This window comes from Styela clava, chromosome 9 (assembly GCF_964204865.1).
Source record: "Styela clava chromosome 9, kaStyClav1.hap1.2, whole genome shotgun sequence".
NCBI classification, from domain to species: domain Eukaryota; kingdom Metazoa; phylum Chordata; class Ascidiacea; order Stolidobranchia; family Styelidae; genus Styela; species Styela clava.
In genome coordinates this window covers 9,225,496-9,239,613 of record NC_135258.1, presented here as the reverse complement: position 1 = coordinate 9,239,613, position 14,118 = coordinate 9,225,496, and the positions used below count along the sequence as shown (strand labels likewise).

The 14,118-nt window shown below is 33.8% G+C and overlaps 2 protein-coding genes across 3 annotated transcripts; one reads left to right on the top strand and one right to left on the bottom strand.

The window, feature by feature from the left end:
• Positions 1 to 355: 355 nt before the first annotated feature.
• LOC144427166 (estradiol 17-beta-dehydrogenase 11-like) lies at positions 356 to 8,725 on the bottom strand. Of its 2 annotated transcripts, XM_078115943.1 has the most exons (8): positions 6,512 to 8,725; positions 6,053 to 6,121; positions 5,656 to 5,776; positions 4,868 to 4,980; positions 4,356 to 4,500; positions 2,970 to 3,076; positions 1,671 to 1,922; positions 356 to 957 (listed from the first exon to the last, which is right to left on the bottom strand). In XM_078115943.1, exons 2-8 carry the CDS (start codon positions 6,118 to 6,120, stop codon positions 870 to 872), a joined length of 894 nt encoding a protein of 297 aa, XP_077972069.1. In that variant the 5' UTR covers position 6,121; positions 6,512 to 8,725; the 3' UTR covers positions 356 to 869. The 2 variants fall into 2 exon arrangements, with proteins under 2 accessions (XP_077972069.1, XP_077972068.1); XM_078115942.1 differs by lacking the exon at positions 6,512 to 8,725 and having other exon boundaries at positions 6,053 to 6,179.
• On the top strand, positions 8,535 to 9,230 carry LOC144427268 (uncharacterized). Its single transcript, XM_078116160.1, has one exon. It carries the CDS (start codon positions 8,535 to 8,537, stop codon positions 9,228 to 9,230), a length of 696 nt encoding a protein of 231 aa, XP_077972286.1.
• Positions 9,231 to 14,118: the final 4,888 nt, after the last annotated feature.

Below are 14,118 nucleotides of genomic sequence, written 5' to 3'. Positions count from 1 at the left end.
TTGCAGAAAATTTTTTTCTTCAATTGTGATTTGAAGGAATCTTTTTGGCAGTAAGTTGAAGACGTTTCTTTTAGGTGAGTCAATACTTTGAAATGGACCTTTTCAGCCGTAAAATTGTGTATTCAAACTGGAGAAACACCATATAACATATGTACTAATGAATTTGATGATTGTAGCATTGTTAACCACGCACATACTAATTTACTTTTGTAAACATACTTAGCTTCAAACGTGTTCTGTGCACAGGTAAACTAACCTTTTCATTCTATTCTTATCAAGATCATTTTTTCCCTTTTATCCACTGATGGAACTTCGCAGAATTAGTATGAATATCCTGCTATACATAAGAAATAGATTCACATTGAACCACTCAAATTTTATTCAATGGGTATTACATGAAAAGTCAATTATTTTAAAAATTTGAATAACTGTCTATTTTCCAAAAACTATCATGGCTGTAAGTATTATTGGTGACGTTTCTTGATTGAATTTGTAAATGAAATGCATAAAACAAAATTTAACGTTTGAGGATTTTTCACCTGAAATGACAAAACCTCGCGAAAATGAAGGAAGTCTCCGAATAAAATTTCCGAATAAAATTTGAGCAGATAGTTATATCTCACAAATAATGATAACCAATTATTATTGAAATGTTTCTGTTGCTTCAAATGCTTTATAGTGTTGAGTTGACATTATTTGTGAAATCAAATCTCTCTTTTACATAATATGATGAAGACAAGAAATGAAAAAATTAGTTTGAAAATTACATTTGCATCATGATGTTTAGATTAAAAATTGAAATTTTGCATAGATTATTGATGAATGACAGCACCACAAATTAGAGGTAGGTATATTAATTAAGTAAAAAATTAGGTATGCTTCTTCATATCAACTTTATCGCATTGCGGATCAATAAAATCAAACAATGCTTCTTCAGCAGCATGTGTCATGATAGACCTGATAAAGGTTTGTATACAAAAGTAAACAAAGTGGAGAAAATATAGCGTATTCATTACAAATGTAGGGAAGTTTATGAGATATCTTGATCATATGGTGAACCATAGCGCTTCGCATGGTTATTAAATAGAGGTATGAGGTGTGGTATTAGGCAAATCATCATTTCCCATTGGTGTCTAGATTATAAAATCATTCTAATTGCTTTGAAAACGATGAGCTATCTGTCAAACTACTAGTTATATTTGTGATTAAACCTTGGCCACTGCACTATCATGAACACCCAGTTAATGTAACCCTATTATTGAACCTGTAAGACCTGTTAATTGTTTGATCTGATGTAAGGAACGTGTGAAAACATTTTCACAAAATGTATAGATGGAATAGCATAGGCTCAGATATAATACCAGAATAGGGATGAATATGGCATAGAATTTATGAATTGGATCAACGAAGTCTATGAATCTGGAACGAATGACTGGATGACTATTCCCAAACACAACATGGACTGGTAACTGGACAAGGGGCCGAGGTTTGCCATTAAGACGTTCTATCGACTTCCCACAGCACTGGGATAATATAAAAATCCGATCTCAAATTATTTATCCATGTTATTCACAAAGTAAACAGTAGTTAACATGCATTGGTTCAAACTGAACTGGCCAACTTCTTAATATATTTAACATAATATTTAGCCATCTTATCAGTCTTCTTACCTGGCAAAAAGGAAAAATCTTTGAGTATTTGGCAGCACCACTTTAGCTTGATTAGTCAGAACTCCTTTCACTAATGCATCCACAACCTCTTCAGGACCAAGTATACTCATTCCTTTCATTGTCGGATTTTTAACAAATCCAGTATCAACAAACAGTGGACAGACATATGTTACATGTATCCCATCGTATTTCATCCATCTTAATTCTCGGCGAAGAGATTCGTAGAGTCCAACAACTGCATGTTTTGATGCACTACAAATTATAATCAATAGTACTCGGTCAATTATTCTATGCCAGTAGTTAGCTATCACATTTGAAGTGAATTTGAATTTTTAATTGCGATTATCAAATTAGAGATATACCGATATCATCTTTTTTTCGATACCACCCCAATACCCCCCAGCTACAATACTTGGTGAAATACATATGTTCATTCATTTTAGTCAGTCACTATACTAACTGACTAACTGTGAGGCAATAAATCAGGGTCGTCCAACCTGTGGCCGGTGGGCCACATGTGCCCGCCTAAAGTGGTACACCTTACTCCGAGTGGCCCGCGTGGTATTATACGAATCCCATTGTTTTTCACAAACTTGGGCCATTATTGAAACCTCAATTAAAAAAAGTTTTTTCACGGATGAATCATGTCAAATCCCCTGTGAGATCAGTAATATGAAAAATTTACTATGCATTGCTACATCGTCCATTTCATCGTCCATAGACGCGGTGTCATACTCGACATTAAAAAAGGTATCTGTAAACTGTATCTTCGTATTTTCATTGTTTTTATAATTTTGGTGTGAGGGTTTTGTTTGTTTTTTCATTAATCTGTAGTTGGTGTATGGAAAGCTAGAACATAACAATCATGTCAAGTGACCCGCGCAATCATTCGTAAACTAAATGTGGCCCTTTGGCTAAAAAGGTTGGATGACCCTGCAATAAATGTTGCAAACAGTTGCCAATATTTGTATACTGATACTTTAAATTAAAACATTCCAGACAAAATCAAAGAACTGAATATATTGAAAATTTATCTATCTATTTCAGCCAATACTGATGCAATTGCATATATCGGCAAAATGGCTGATATCAATATGGATACATCGTATCAAACATTGCAAAGTGTGTTACTGTCTTCGAATTATATCCAAGCGCAATTAATGTATGGTAACCAGTCAGTGAGGCTGAGCATAACGTGCCATCCATTAGGGATTTGCAAAATTTCTCAGATGCCATGTTTGTTTGATCTGAAACATCTGCTGCAACGGTGACTTTAGAATTGAAATAATTCAATCTTACCAATAATCAGTCATATATGGAGTTCCAGAAAGTCCAGCCTGGGATGCCAGAGCAACAATATGACCATGATTTTTTCTTTTCATTGCAGGTAAAAATTCTTGGATTAGCTGTAAAAAAAAGCGAATAAAACAGTAAAATAAGAAGCAAGAAATGAATGTGTAGCCTAAGAACAATAAAATATTCATCATGAAAATATGAATTGCCAGTTATATTTGTATAAGATTGCCAAAATCTCCTAACAAGGCTTCGAATAAGCACTACTACCTACATATATAGAAACTATGCTTTTTGAGAAGACATCCTTCTGGCCAAGCAAAGCCCCATGCTATGCATGGCTTCAGTGCTGAGGAGAATTGAGTGAGAGTCACGTTTTTCAATGACTCTAGTCGCTTGAGTGGGATGCTCAAGGCTTCAAAATAGAGAAAAAAATTATTTACCACAACTATCAGAGTTGTATTGAAAAATTAGAAAATTAATCAGTTTGTTGCAGCAGTATCTTGTAATAGACAATGATAATACCCAATGTTAATGTTGTTGAATGCATGATTAAATCCTAGTTTCTTTAGATTTGTTGGAATAATATTGTCACAACATGAAGGGAGAAGTTTTATGTCAATGTGACTCATATTCTTTTCACTGTTGTTTAAGCTTATCCGTTGGGAATCGAGTCACTAAACTTTGGCGCTCAGGAACTAGCTATCTAATAAAGCATAAAATGAAAAATACTGATTTTATAAAAGCGAAACATTTTCGAACAAATTTCCAGTATACTCAAGTTGTTTTAATTAACATACATTCTGATAGAAAGCTTTCATCTGAACAATGGTTCAGGCCAGTGGCGTAGCAAGACTCTTGTGCCTCCCCGCAAAAATATTTCGTGAAAATGACCCTAAAAACTCTCGAACATAAGCTAAAACAACGCTTTTTTATTTCGTCAAAAAGCATAACATGTCGCTATTAAAAGGCAATGGTAACCTAAAATTTGTTGTTTATCTTGGTTACTTTAATTTTTTTCATGGGTGCTTCCTCTTCTGCCCTTTTTCTGCGTGTGGTTTTGCTTTCGACATCATTCTGACAGCCTTCGTAATTTTGCCAGTGTGATCAAACCACAAAACACCAAAAATCGACGACTCCCTGACATTGTTACGTAACAAAACGATTTGAGCAGAACTAACATCAACGTTATAAGATGTGCATTACTGGTTTTGCAATGCAGCTTTTGGTTTTGCGGCACAAATTTCTAAATTCTAACCGCTTGGGCCCCTTTGCGCTGTGGGCCCTCCCGCGACCGCGGCTTCACGCATAAATACTCAGATATATAAAAGGGGAATCCAAAGCCTTAAACATAGGGCAACAGTTTGATAAAAACATATTAAATAGTGTTACCCAGAAATGTGCTAGAACATTGACATCGAAGGTTCTTTGTATCTTGTCCTTAGTCAGTGATGAAATATCAGCAACATAGATTACTCCTGCATTATTGACCAAGATTGAAACATCACCTACTTCTTGTCGGATTTCAGCTGCTAAGCTATAAAATTCAAATTTGTTAGCGTTTTCCTATAACAAACAAATCATTTTAAACCCAAACTGAAAATAAGTGTATTAGTCCTTACAGAACTTTTTGAATACATATATAAAGTAAATAAAAAGGATGTGTGACAAAGAACTTTTGTCATATCAAGTATGTAAGATTATAAAATATTTCACCAATATGGATTTTTGGCATAGTATCCAATTTCTATCATAATCAAAACAAATGTGTTTTTATCATGATCAAATATAAATTTAATTGATAATAGTTGTTGTTGTTGATTTACAGCTGAAGTATTGATATGCATATTTATAACACTTAAATTTTCCGAAACAAAATCCAATCACATTATATGCAATATTACTTTTTGACATTCTCTTGTTTACTGACATCGCAAGTATAAGCATGAACAATGCCTCCCATTTCTCTGATAAGATTTGCAGTTTCATCATTATTGTCTTCATTTATGTCAACAACCTGATAAAATAGTTCAACATTTCAATTGAATAAATAATTAAGTGAAGAAGACAGTGCAGAGACTTTTGATATATTATGACTCTCGCTCTGAACAAGCAGTTACTGCTTTATATAGAGCTATTATAGTTTGGAAGGACTGGAATTTTGCCTACCCATTTTGTTACACCCTAGGTGAGGTCATGGGAATGGGATTTGAACCCAAGATTTTAACTTGCAATGTCATCATAGTCATCATAGTCACGTCCAATTATTACATCCAGGGACTTGCTATGTTCTGCAATGGGCGAAAACATAAAATTATGATGATGTCAGACCATCGAATAACCCACTAGGTTTTAAGCAACTCGAGGTTGAGCTAGCTGGAATTTTGTCTGAGAGCGTCGGTTTCGGAATGTACTGCTCAAAGCAGTGAAGAAATATTTTGAAGATATATATAAATTTGTAGCCTATCTTCATAATGTTCATAAGCTTTATATTCATGCATTCAATACTAAGATTCATTTTGCAACATGTTGCAAGTCAAATACCTGATGTCTCTTTGACTGAAATTAAAAAGTTATTTGTATAGTAGATATAGACATCGTAATATAGTTGAACATTAACTAAACGAGCACAAACATTGTAAAAGTAGAAGAATAAACAAATGGTTTATCAACGACGAATGGTATAACCCACAATGATGATAGCACCCCGCTTTGCAAATTCAACAGCTTCAATTCTTCCCATACCATGTCCTGCACCTGTCACAAGCACAAGTTCATTTCTGACATCTTTTGGCGGGACTGGAAAAAACAATCTGTGAAAAAAAATTGATAACCTTGAAGTCCTATAGAAATTAAAAAGCAAATACTTTTTATATACAATTAAATATAGTATATTACAGTGCAAAAAGTATATTGGACTAAGGTTTTTAAATGTCTTTATATATAGTAGCCAATAACTTCCCAGTGGAAAATATTATTTGAATATTCAACTTTTAATCTAAGGCTAAGTTCTAGAAGGTCTTTGTTGTATTTTTCATTTATGACTTGCCATTGTAAATATTTAAATAACACCAAAACAAATAACTCACCTCCAAAAACTGACGAAAAATGAAGACCAAAATTTAAACAAAAATATGAGAAGTTCACTGAGGCCCATGCTGTTAAATCAAAATTTATTGTCAATAATATGTATATTACAATAGTGTATTGGCACCTGTAAATAGCATATTCAATAGGTTATAAACAGAATACACTATCAAATTTATATATAAATATATATAGTATAACATGGACAAAAACTCTGCTGAATTAAATGTTCTCAGAAATGTTCATATATTCTAATATTCAAATAATTTTAAAATATCCAAAATCTTCTTGTTCGTATTAATTAATCTTATACTATTTTAATTTAATTTACTAGATTTCCAAAGTTTTAATAGCTGTGGCCAGTTATGTACCGTGGCCTATATTCTAATAGATTACCCACATTTTGTGATAACATCAAGTTTTTCTTCTTGTATATTATTACTTGTTGGTATATAATGTACCTGTATATTATGTGCGTTGGTTGATAGCACGCTATAAATCACAGAGTCAAGTTAATCCTTCTTACTCCCAGTAGGTCTAAAAGGCAACATTGTCAACCTGATTTAGATACGAAGAATTTTTATTATTATTTACATATATTGATATACGGTAAGTAATGGTGCTTTTTTATCATCTTTTGCAGATATACAGGATACCTATTTCTTATCTGTCTTTTGCGACCTCTGATAATTGCAATTTAATTCACTCGCACCATTTATATCTACCTACTTTCATTCAAAATGAGAAGATTGCCTGCTCTAGAAAGCGATGCAATGAAGCGAAAAGAATGCTTGCTATGGACAACGATGCAAAAAAATGAGAAGACTGCTATAGCTAACGTTGCAATATTTTAATACTTAATACGACGTTAGTAATTATTTGTAATAGCGCAAGTTGTGCAAAATAACCCCATTGTCGCTGTGTATCGACTCTTAAATATTTAAAGAGAAGAACACTTGGGATTTGTGTATTGCTTTAGAAATTTCAAACTATATATATAAGTATAAGTATAAGTTTATTTCGACTCCATAATCAGCAAAACAATAAAATGAATGCTAAAAATAAATAAATAAAAACTGATTATGAAATCAGGAGAGCGAACAAAACCTTAGATAAGGTTTAAAACGTACAGAATGTATATAAGATGGAAGGTTTTGCCAAGAACATGTGGTACGTGTTCACTCACCTAAAATAATTGAAATATTTCACACACGCTCACACGCACCCACACACACAACCATATAGAAGTTATTAAGTAAAGGGAACATGAAAAATTACATACTGGTAGTTAATAAAAAATAAATAAATAAAAATTACTTGCCACACCATATTTATAAATTTATCATGATTGCCACTGCCAAATTGATCAATTTTATAAATGGGAGTGAACAGTAAAGATAAACTTTTATAAAAAAATATATTGTCAAGCTGATTATAGATGGAGTCAAATGCCAAAATGCCCAACCAAAGTTGCCAGAATTGGGTGCATGAAGAGGTGGGCTAGACCACTTCATTGCCCAAACTAGAGCCTATTATTGCCAAATTGTAGTCCAGATTGCAATAAGTATTTAAATCTATCAGTAACTTTATAAGTATGAGTAATTATAATTAATTAAGGTAGAAAGACAGGGTATAGGAATATGTTGGTTGCTAAGGTTATAAGGTTTTTTTTTTCATTCTTAGATATTGACTTCTGCAAGGATAAAGGAATTAGGAATAAAGGAATTAGTATTGTTATTTCACAGGATCATTTCTTCATTTAATTATTGTGGCGTAATAGATTCAAGTTTATCGTGGATGAGACATCAGCCTGCGAATTTTGTTGTTGTAGACACCATTTATATTCAATAAACTAGCCATTGTATTGATCATCACAGAACGACCTGAAAAACAGAAAACAAATCTGCGAGTAGGATATTCAAGGGTTACATATTTGGAAACAGCACTACCCTACACTTTTGTTTAGAATTAATTATTATTTCGAGTAGATATTGATTATTAGTTATCTATCTATAAAACGCTAGTTCAAAGACCAGAGTTGAAATATGGTTGGGACACAGGGTGAATTCCTCGCAAACCATGCAGAAACTCTCAAACCACACTGACCATTCGTATGTTGGCCTTCACATCAACTTCACAGCAGAACCTCAACCTAGGATAAAATTTTGTATACACACAAAACAAATCATAGAATACCACAACAAATTAAAATGAAGGGGAGAATCCAATATATCTCCACTGGTCGCCTAATTACAATAATAGGTACAGGAGCTAAACTATACGGTCTACAACCCTCATAAGGTATCATTATTCGCTGTATAATTAAGTTTGCAGATGATAGTTTAATCTTTGGTTAACTTAAGTACTAAAGCCTGCTACCTTCGATTATATCAACAAACGGAATATACCTTTCTAATCATAATACTACATTGGATTTTGCTGAAATAATTACCTGTTCAACTCGAAACTCCACGGAAAATCAATATGAATACCGAAGTTCATAACCAGATTCTGGCTGCTGTTACATCCCTCCAGGCCAACCAACAAGCGCTCATGCAACGCTCAGATGAACTGTCTGCCACTGAAGACCATGGCAGCAAGTCTGAAGCTGTTAAGAAGTTCCAGCATGATGTGGCTCAAATCTCACTTAAGATCGAGGAGATTATAAAAAGACTGGAGTTATGTGAAAAACAGCAAGATGATCAGGAACAGTACAGCCGGAGGAACTGTGTTGTTCTTCATGGCTGCAAATCTGTTCCAGAATCTGAGTACTACAAGTTTGAAGACTTTGTTGTTAACACCCTGAACAATAACTTCAATCTTGACCAGCCTATTGTTAACACGGATATTGATATAACCCATAAATTGCGATCCAAGTCCCCGAAGAACCCCATCATTATTAAATTTGTCCGAAGATCGACAAAAAATTTAATATATGGTAGGAAGAAAGATCTAAAAGGCAGCGGTTTGTCCATCACGGAGTCCTTGACCCGGAATAGGCTCAAGCTCCTCGCCGCTGCCAAGGAAGCATTCGGGAAGCATAAGGTGTCGACAATGAATGGGACTATATACGCTTACTTGGACAGAAGGCGAGTTATATCTTGTTTAAATGATATCACTACTCTCTCTCGTCCCCTGTACTCCAGGGCTGCTGCTCGCCCAATGGGACCTAGCAAATAGGCACACTGTTTGCAACTTGGTCTCATTGGTATAGTGGTGGCCTTTAGCACAGGGTTGATAATATAATTTAACTTAATTTATTTTCACCCTTATTTTCCTTATGCTAATTAGGCTAGTACTTATTTAACCATAAGTTCTGCACCTGGAAACTTTGTATTCAAGCTTTGTATTTTAGATTTTGTCTTACTTCACTATACTTTTTTTATTTTTTTATTTCATTACTTTGCCACCACCATGAAACATAATTTAAAATATCCCTGTAGAAATTGCCACAAATCAGTCCGAACTAATCAGAAAGCTATTTTTTGCAACATTTGCTCACATTGGATACATTTAAAATGCACCAATATCTCTAACCAGCAGTATGAAAACCTGCAATCTGAAGCTGATGATATGCCTTGGTGCTGTTTCTTTTGTGAAAAAGATTGCATACCATTCTCTTCTCTCTCTGATTCTGAATTATTAGAATCATGTACTTCTCTTCATTCAGAAAAAGCTGAAGCCCAGGCACTTACTAAAATTCTTGATCCTGAATACCTAAACCAAATGTTTCTTGAGTCAGCCAATACTGACAATGATGAATTCAACAACATAAACAGTGTTTTCATGTACAACAGCTCAAATCAGTATATTTGCTCTAGTGATGTCAATGATCTCAAATTCAATGATAGTTTTAAACTAAGTGGTTTCATGACTCTTTCACTCAATATCAGATCTTTAGCCTCTTTCAAAAACTACACAAAATTTGAAGCACTAGTGAATTCACTGAATTGTAAGCCTCATGTAATTGCTGTAAATGAAACATGGATTGTATCTGGTACAAATGGCCATTTCAATACATTGGATGGCTATGTTTTTATCACCAACAGTAGATTTCATCACCGAGGTGGTGGTGTTGGTCTCTACATTCGAAATGATTTGAAATACATTGTCCGCAAGGATATTACTATAATGTGTGAAAAGGTTTTCGAATCTATATTTATTGACATATTATTGGAAAATAAAACAATAACCTGCGGTACTATTTATAGATCACCACTAACTGATGAATTGAACAATGCTAACTTTCGGAATCTCTTGTCCCAAGTTCTCTCAAAGATGAACAAGTTGAATTATAATTATATAATGGGTGACTTCAACTATAATCTTATCGATGAGTCCAATATGAATACCAGCCTATTTGTTGATATTATGCACAACCTGGCCTATTATTCTCTGATAAACTGCCCCACCAGGATAACTTCAAGTTCTGCTACCTGTATAGACCACATTTGGACAAACGTATATGATAAAAAAGTTAATAGTGCTGTTTTAGCAGAATGTGTTTCTGATCATCTGCCAATTGTACAATGCTCTCTTCTAGAAAAGCAAATTCAGAACAGAATTGGAACGCTTTACCGCCAGTTTACTTCGTCCAACTTGAATACTTTTATGAACGAACTGAATTCTATTGATATTGATGACTTCAGCAGCATCCAGGATCCCAACACTTGCTTTGAAAAATTTTTTGAAAAATTCTCTACTGCTTACTCTCAATCTTTTCCTTACAAAAAAACAAACAAACAGATCAAACAAACCTTGGTATGATACTGAGTTACGTAAACTAAACAAAGTCAAACAAAAACTTTATAAGAAATTAATAAACAATAAAAACATAAATGACAAGCACAAATTACAGTTCAATGAATGCAGGAACCTTTATACTCGATTGCTCTACAAAAAGAAATCAAATTATTACAAATCTAAATTTGCCTCTCACAAAGGTAACATCAAGGCAGTGTGGAAAACAATTAATGAACTTATTGGTAAAAATAAAACAGGTTCTTGTCCTTTGATTGGACTCGATTGCAGTAATACACAAATTGCAAATAAATTTAATGAACACTTTTCCCAAGTGGCACAAACCCTGCTCGACTGTATGCCACAACCAGCTGGCTGTGACAAAAATTACATTTCATATCTTGGAAAGCAAAAATCCTCATCCATGTTTTTAAGGCCAACTACATCATTAGAAATAAAAAATATTATACGCGAAATGAAGCCCAAGTCAAGTTTTGGAATTGATGGTATTCCATTCAAAGTATTGAAACACGTTCCAGAACATATCATTGACATCCTGACATATATATTTAATCTTTCACTATCTAGTGGGTTATTCATTGAAAGCTTCAAGACATCTAAAGTTCTTCCTCTATTTAAAAAGGGTAGTGTTTCAGATCTTGGAAATTATAGACCTATTAGTCTTTTACCATCCTTTTCTAAGATTCTTGAGAAAATAATGTATAGTAGAATGTCAAACTTCTTTGAAACTAACAATGTTTTCCACTCTCATCAATTTGGTTTCCGCAAGCATCACTCCACTGCTATGGCTGCTAATGTTTTGGTACACAAACTGACCAAGGCCTTTGAAAGCAAACAACATGCAATTGGAATATTTCTTGATATTTCAAAAGCTTTCGACACCATTGACCATTCCATCCTTTTAAGTAAGCTCTATCACTATGGAATTAGAGGCGTCCCATTCAATTGGATCAGGAGCTACCTGCAAGACAGGAAACAAATTGTGCAATATGACAACTCATTCTCTACAAATATTTGTGTCATGAAGCACGGAGTTCCACAAGGATCTTTACTTGGCCCATTATTTTTTCTAGCTTACATTAATGACATGTCCAGGTGTCTGAAATCCTCTGAGTCGATCATGTTTGCTGATGACACTGACTTGATTCTTCATGGGAAAAACCTTGAAGATCTACTCACAGTTGCAAACCAAGAACTAACCAACATTCATAGCTGGATGTTGGTTAACAAATTATCTCTTAATGCTAACAAAACTAAATTTGTATTATTCCACCCAAGCAAGCATAAAAGTGTGAGTTGTTCAAAACCACTACTGCTCAATGACAATGAAATTGAAAGAGTGAAAGAAATAAAATTTCTAGGAGTTATCTTTGATGAAAATCTATCATGGAAATCACAAATGTTGCATGTTATTGGTAAAACAAAAAGGAACTTGGCAGTTGCTGCTAAAGTATCCCAGTGCGTTAATCAATCAGCTTTACTAGCAATGTTTCAATCTCTACTACTAAGTCATATCCGATATTGTAGCTCAGTCTGGCTCCATGGTAATAAAACACTTGTCTCGAAATTGCAAAGCATTTGTAATAATTTTTTAAGAATTGTCTTTAGGAAAAGTAAACGTGAAAACGTACATCATTTCTATAAATCGCTAAATATACTCAAGGTTGAAGACATAATGAAATTTGAAGTATTATCATTAGTTTATGATTTTCATGACAACTCATTGTCAAACTGCTTTGACGACATTCTAACCAAAACCACCTCCAATCGAAGAAGTAATTCCAATTTATTTATACCGTTTATGAGTAAATCTGTGAGCCAGCATGCCCTATGCTATAATGGACCTAAGCTATGGAACTCTCTCCCCTTGAATTTGAAGTCATTAAAATCCAAAAAATCATTTCAGAAACAAGTTAAGTCGTACTTAGTATCCAAATATTAAAAGTTATTTTCCCATAACCACACTGATATATATACTCTTTCGTATGAAATTAGCTACAACGTTTTGATAGCTCGGACACAAAATATAAATAGTTAAACGCCTGTATGAAAACTTACGGACGATTGACATTCAGGTTTAATGACTGAAAGTCAAATTATAACAAAATCAAAGAAATATAACAAAGAATCCCTGACATCCCTAATCTTTTTCCATGGCACGGATGCGGTACACAAACAACGGACGAAAAGAATGATATTATAAATCATATGAGCAATTAAATCGAGCATCGAGACATTGTTTGTTTTGATAGGCCTACATTTAACACACGCTGTTAAAATTCCGTCTCGTCGGCTTACCTTTTTCCGTGACAAACATGAAAAACCCATACGACATAAACTGAGCTAATAAGAAACGATTTGTTTGATTGATTGGCATAAACATTCAGAAATTTCAGCTAATGTGAAATTGTTAAAATCTTTCATCATATTTTGCATTCAAAAATTCAGGTCCTTGGAGAATTGATTCATATTAGATCAGTGCTCTTCAACCTTTTTGTTATTGCGGAACCCCTGATATCATTTTTCGTTTTTTATGGAACCCCAAATAACAAAAATAAAACACGAAATACTCGTAACACGAAATATTTGTAATTCAAATATTTCCACCTCAACAACGAAACAGAAAGAAGGTTACAAGCGTGAAATTCAATGACTAGGTTGTTATTGCATTTTTTTTCATTACGGATATCTAGGAGTCCTTCTTGCTGTTGCGCACTTAGAAAATCATCCAAAAATGGAAAAGAAGAATAATCATTTTTTTGCAATTTCACTGACCCAGCAGTCATTTTTTCCTTTACGCGGAACCCCCAAGGAACCCTATAAACTCACGGAGGAACCCCACTGCATGTGGAACCCCTGTTGAAGAGCACTGTATTAGATTGGTGTATCAAGTATTAAGATTTCAGAATTATTCACTGCAGAATCTAAGCATTTATCATTTTCTTTACTTTACAGAAAAATTACGGTACACGGAATGTGTTTATGACGAAAGTTTTTAATTGTGTGCGTGTGGTTGCAAATTGTATTCAAATGTATAACATATGTACACATCGCTGTTTGTCGTAATGCGGACTTTGCTTACTAAATAACATCTTTTGAAATTTCATTTTACTTCTACAAATATATCATCGGCGATGTTCAGAATTTGAATGCAGTATTTTGAGTATGCTTATTTTTGACATTTCTGCTGTAAGCACTGCAAGTGTCTACCGTTACGTTCTTAACATGGCGTGGTAGTTGTTTAATTGTAAAATTTATTATGCACAAATAGTAAAATAATAACAATAGTCACAAATATTCAAAAAAT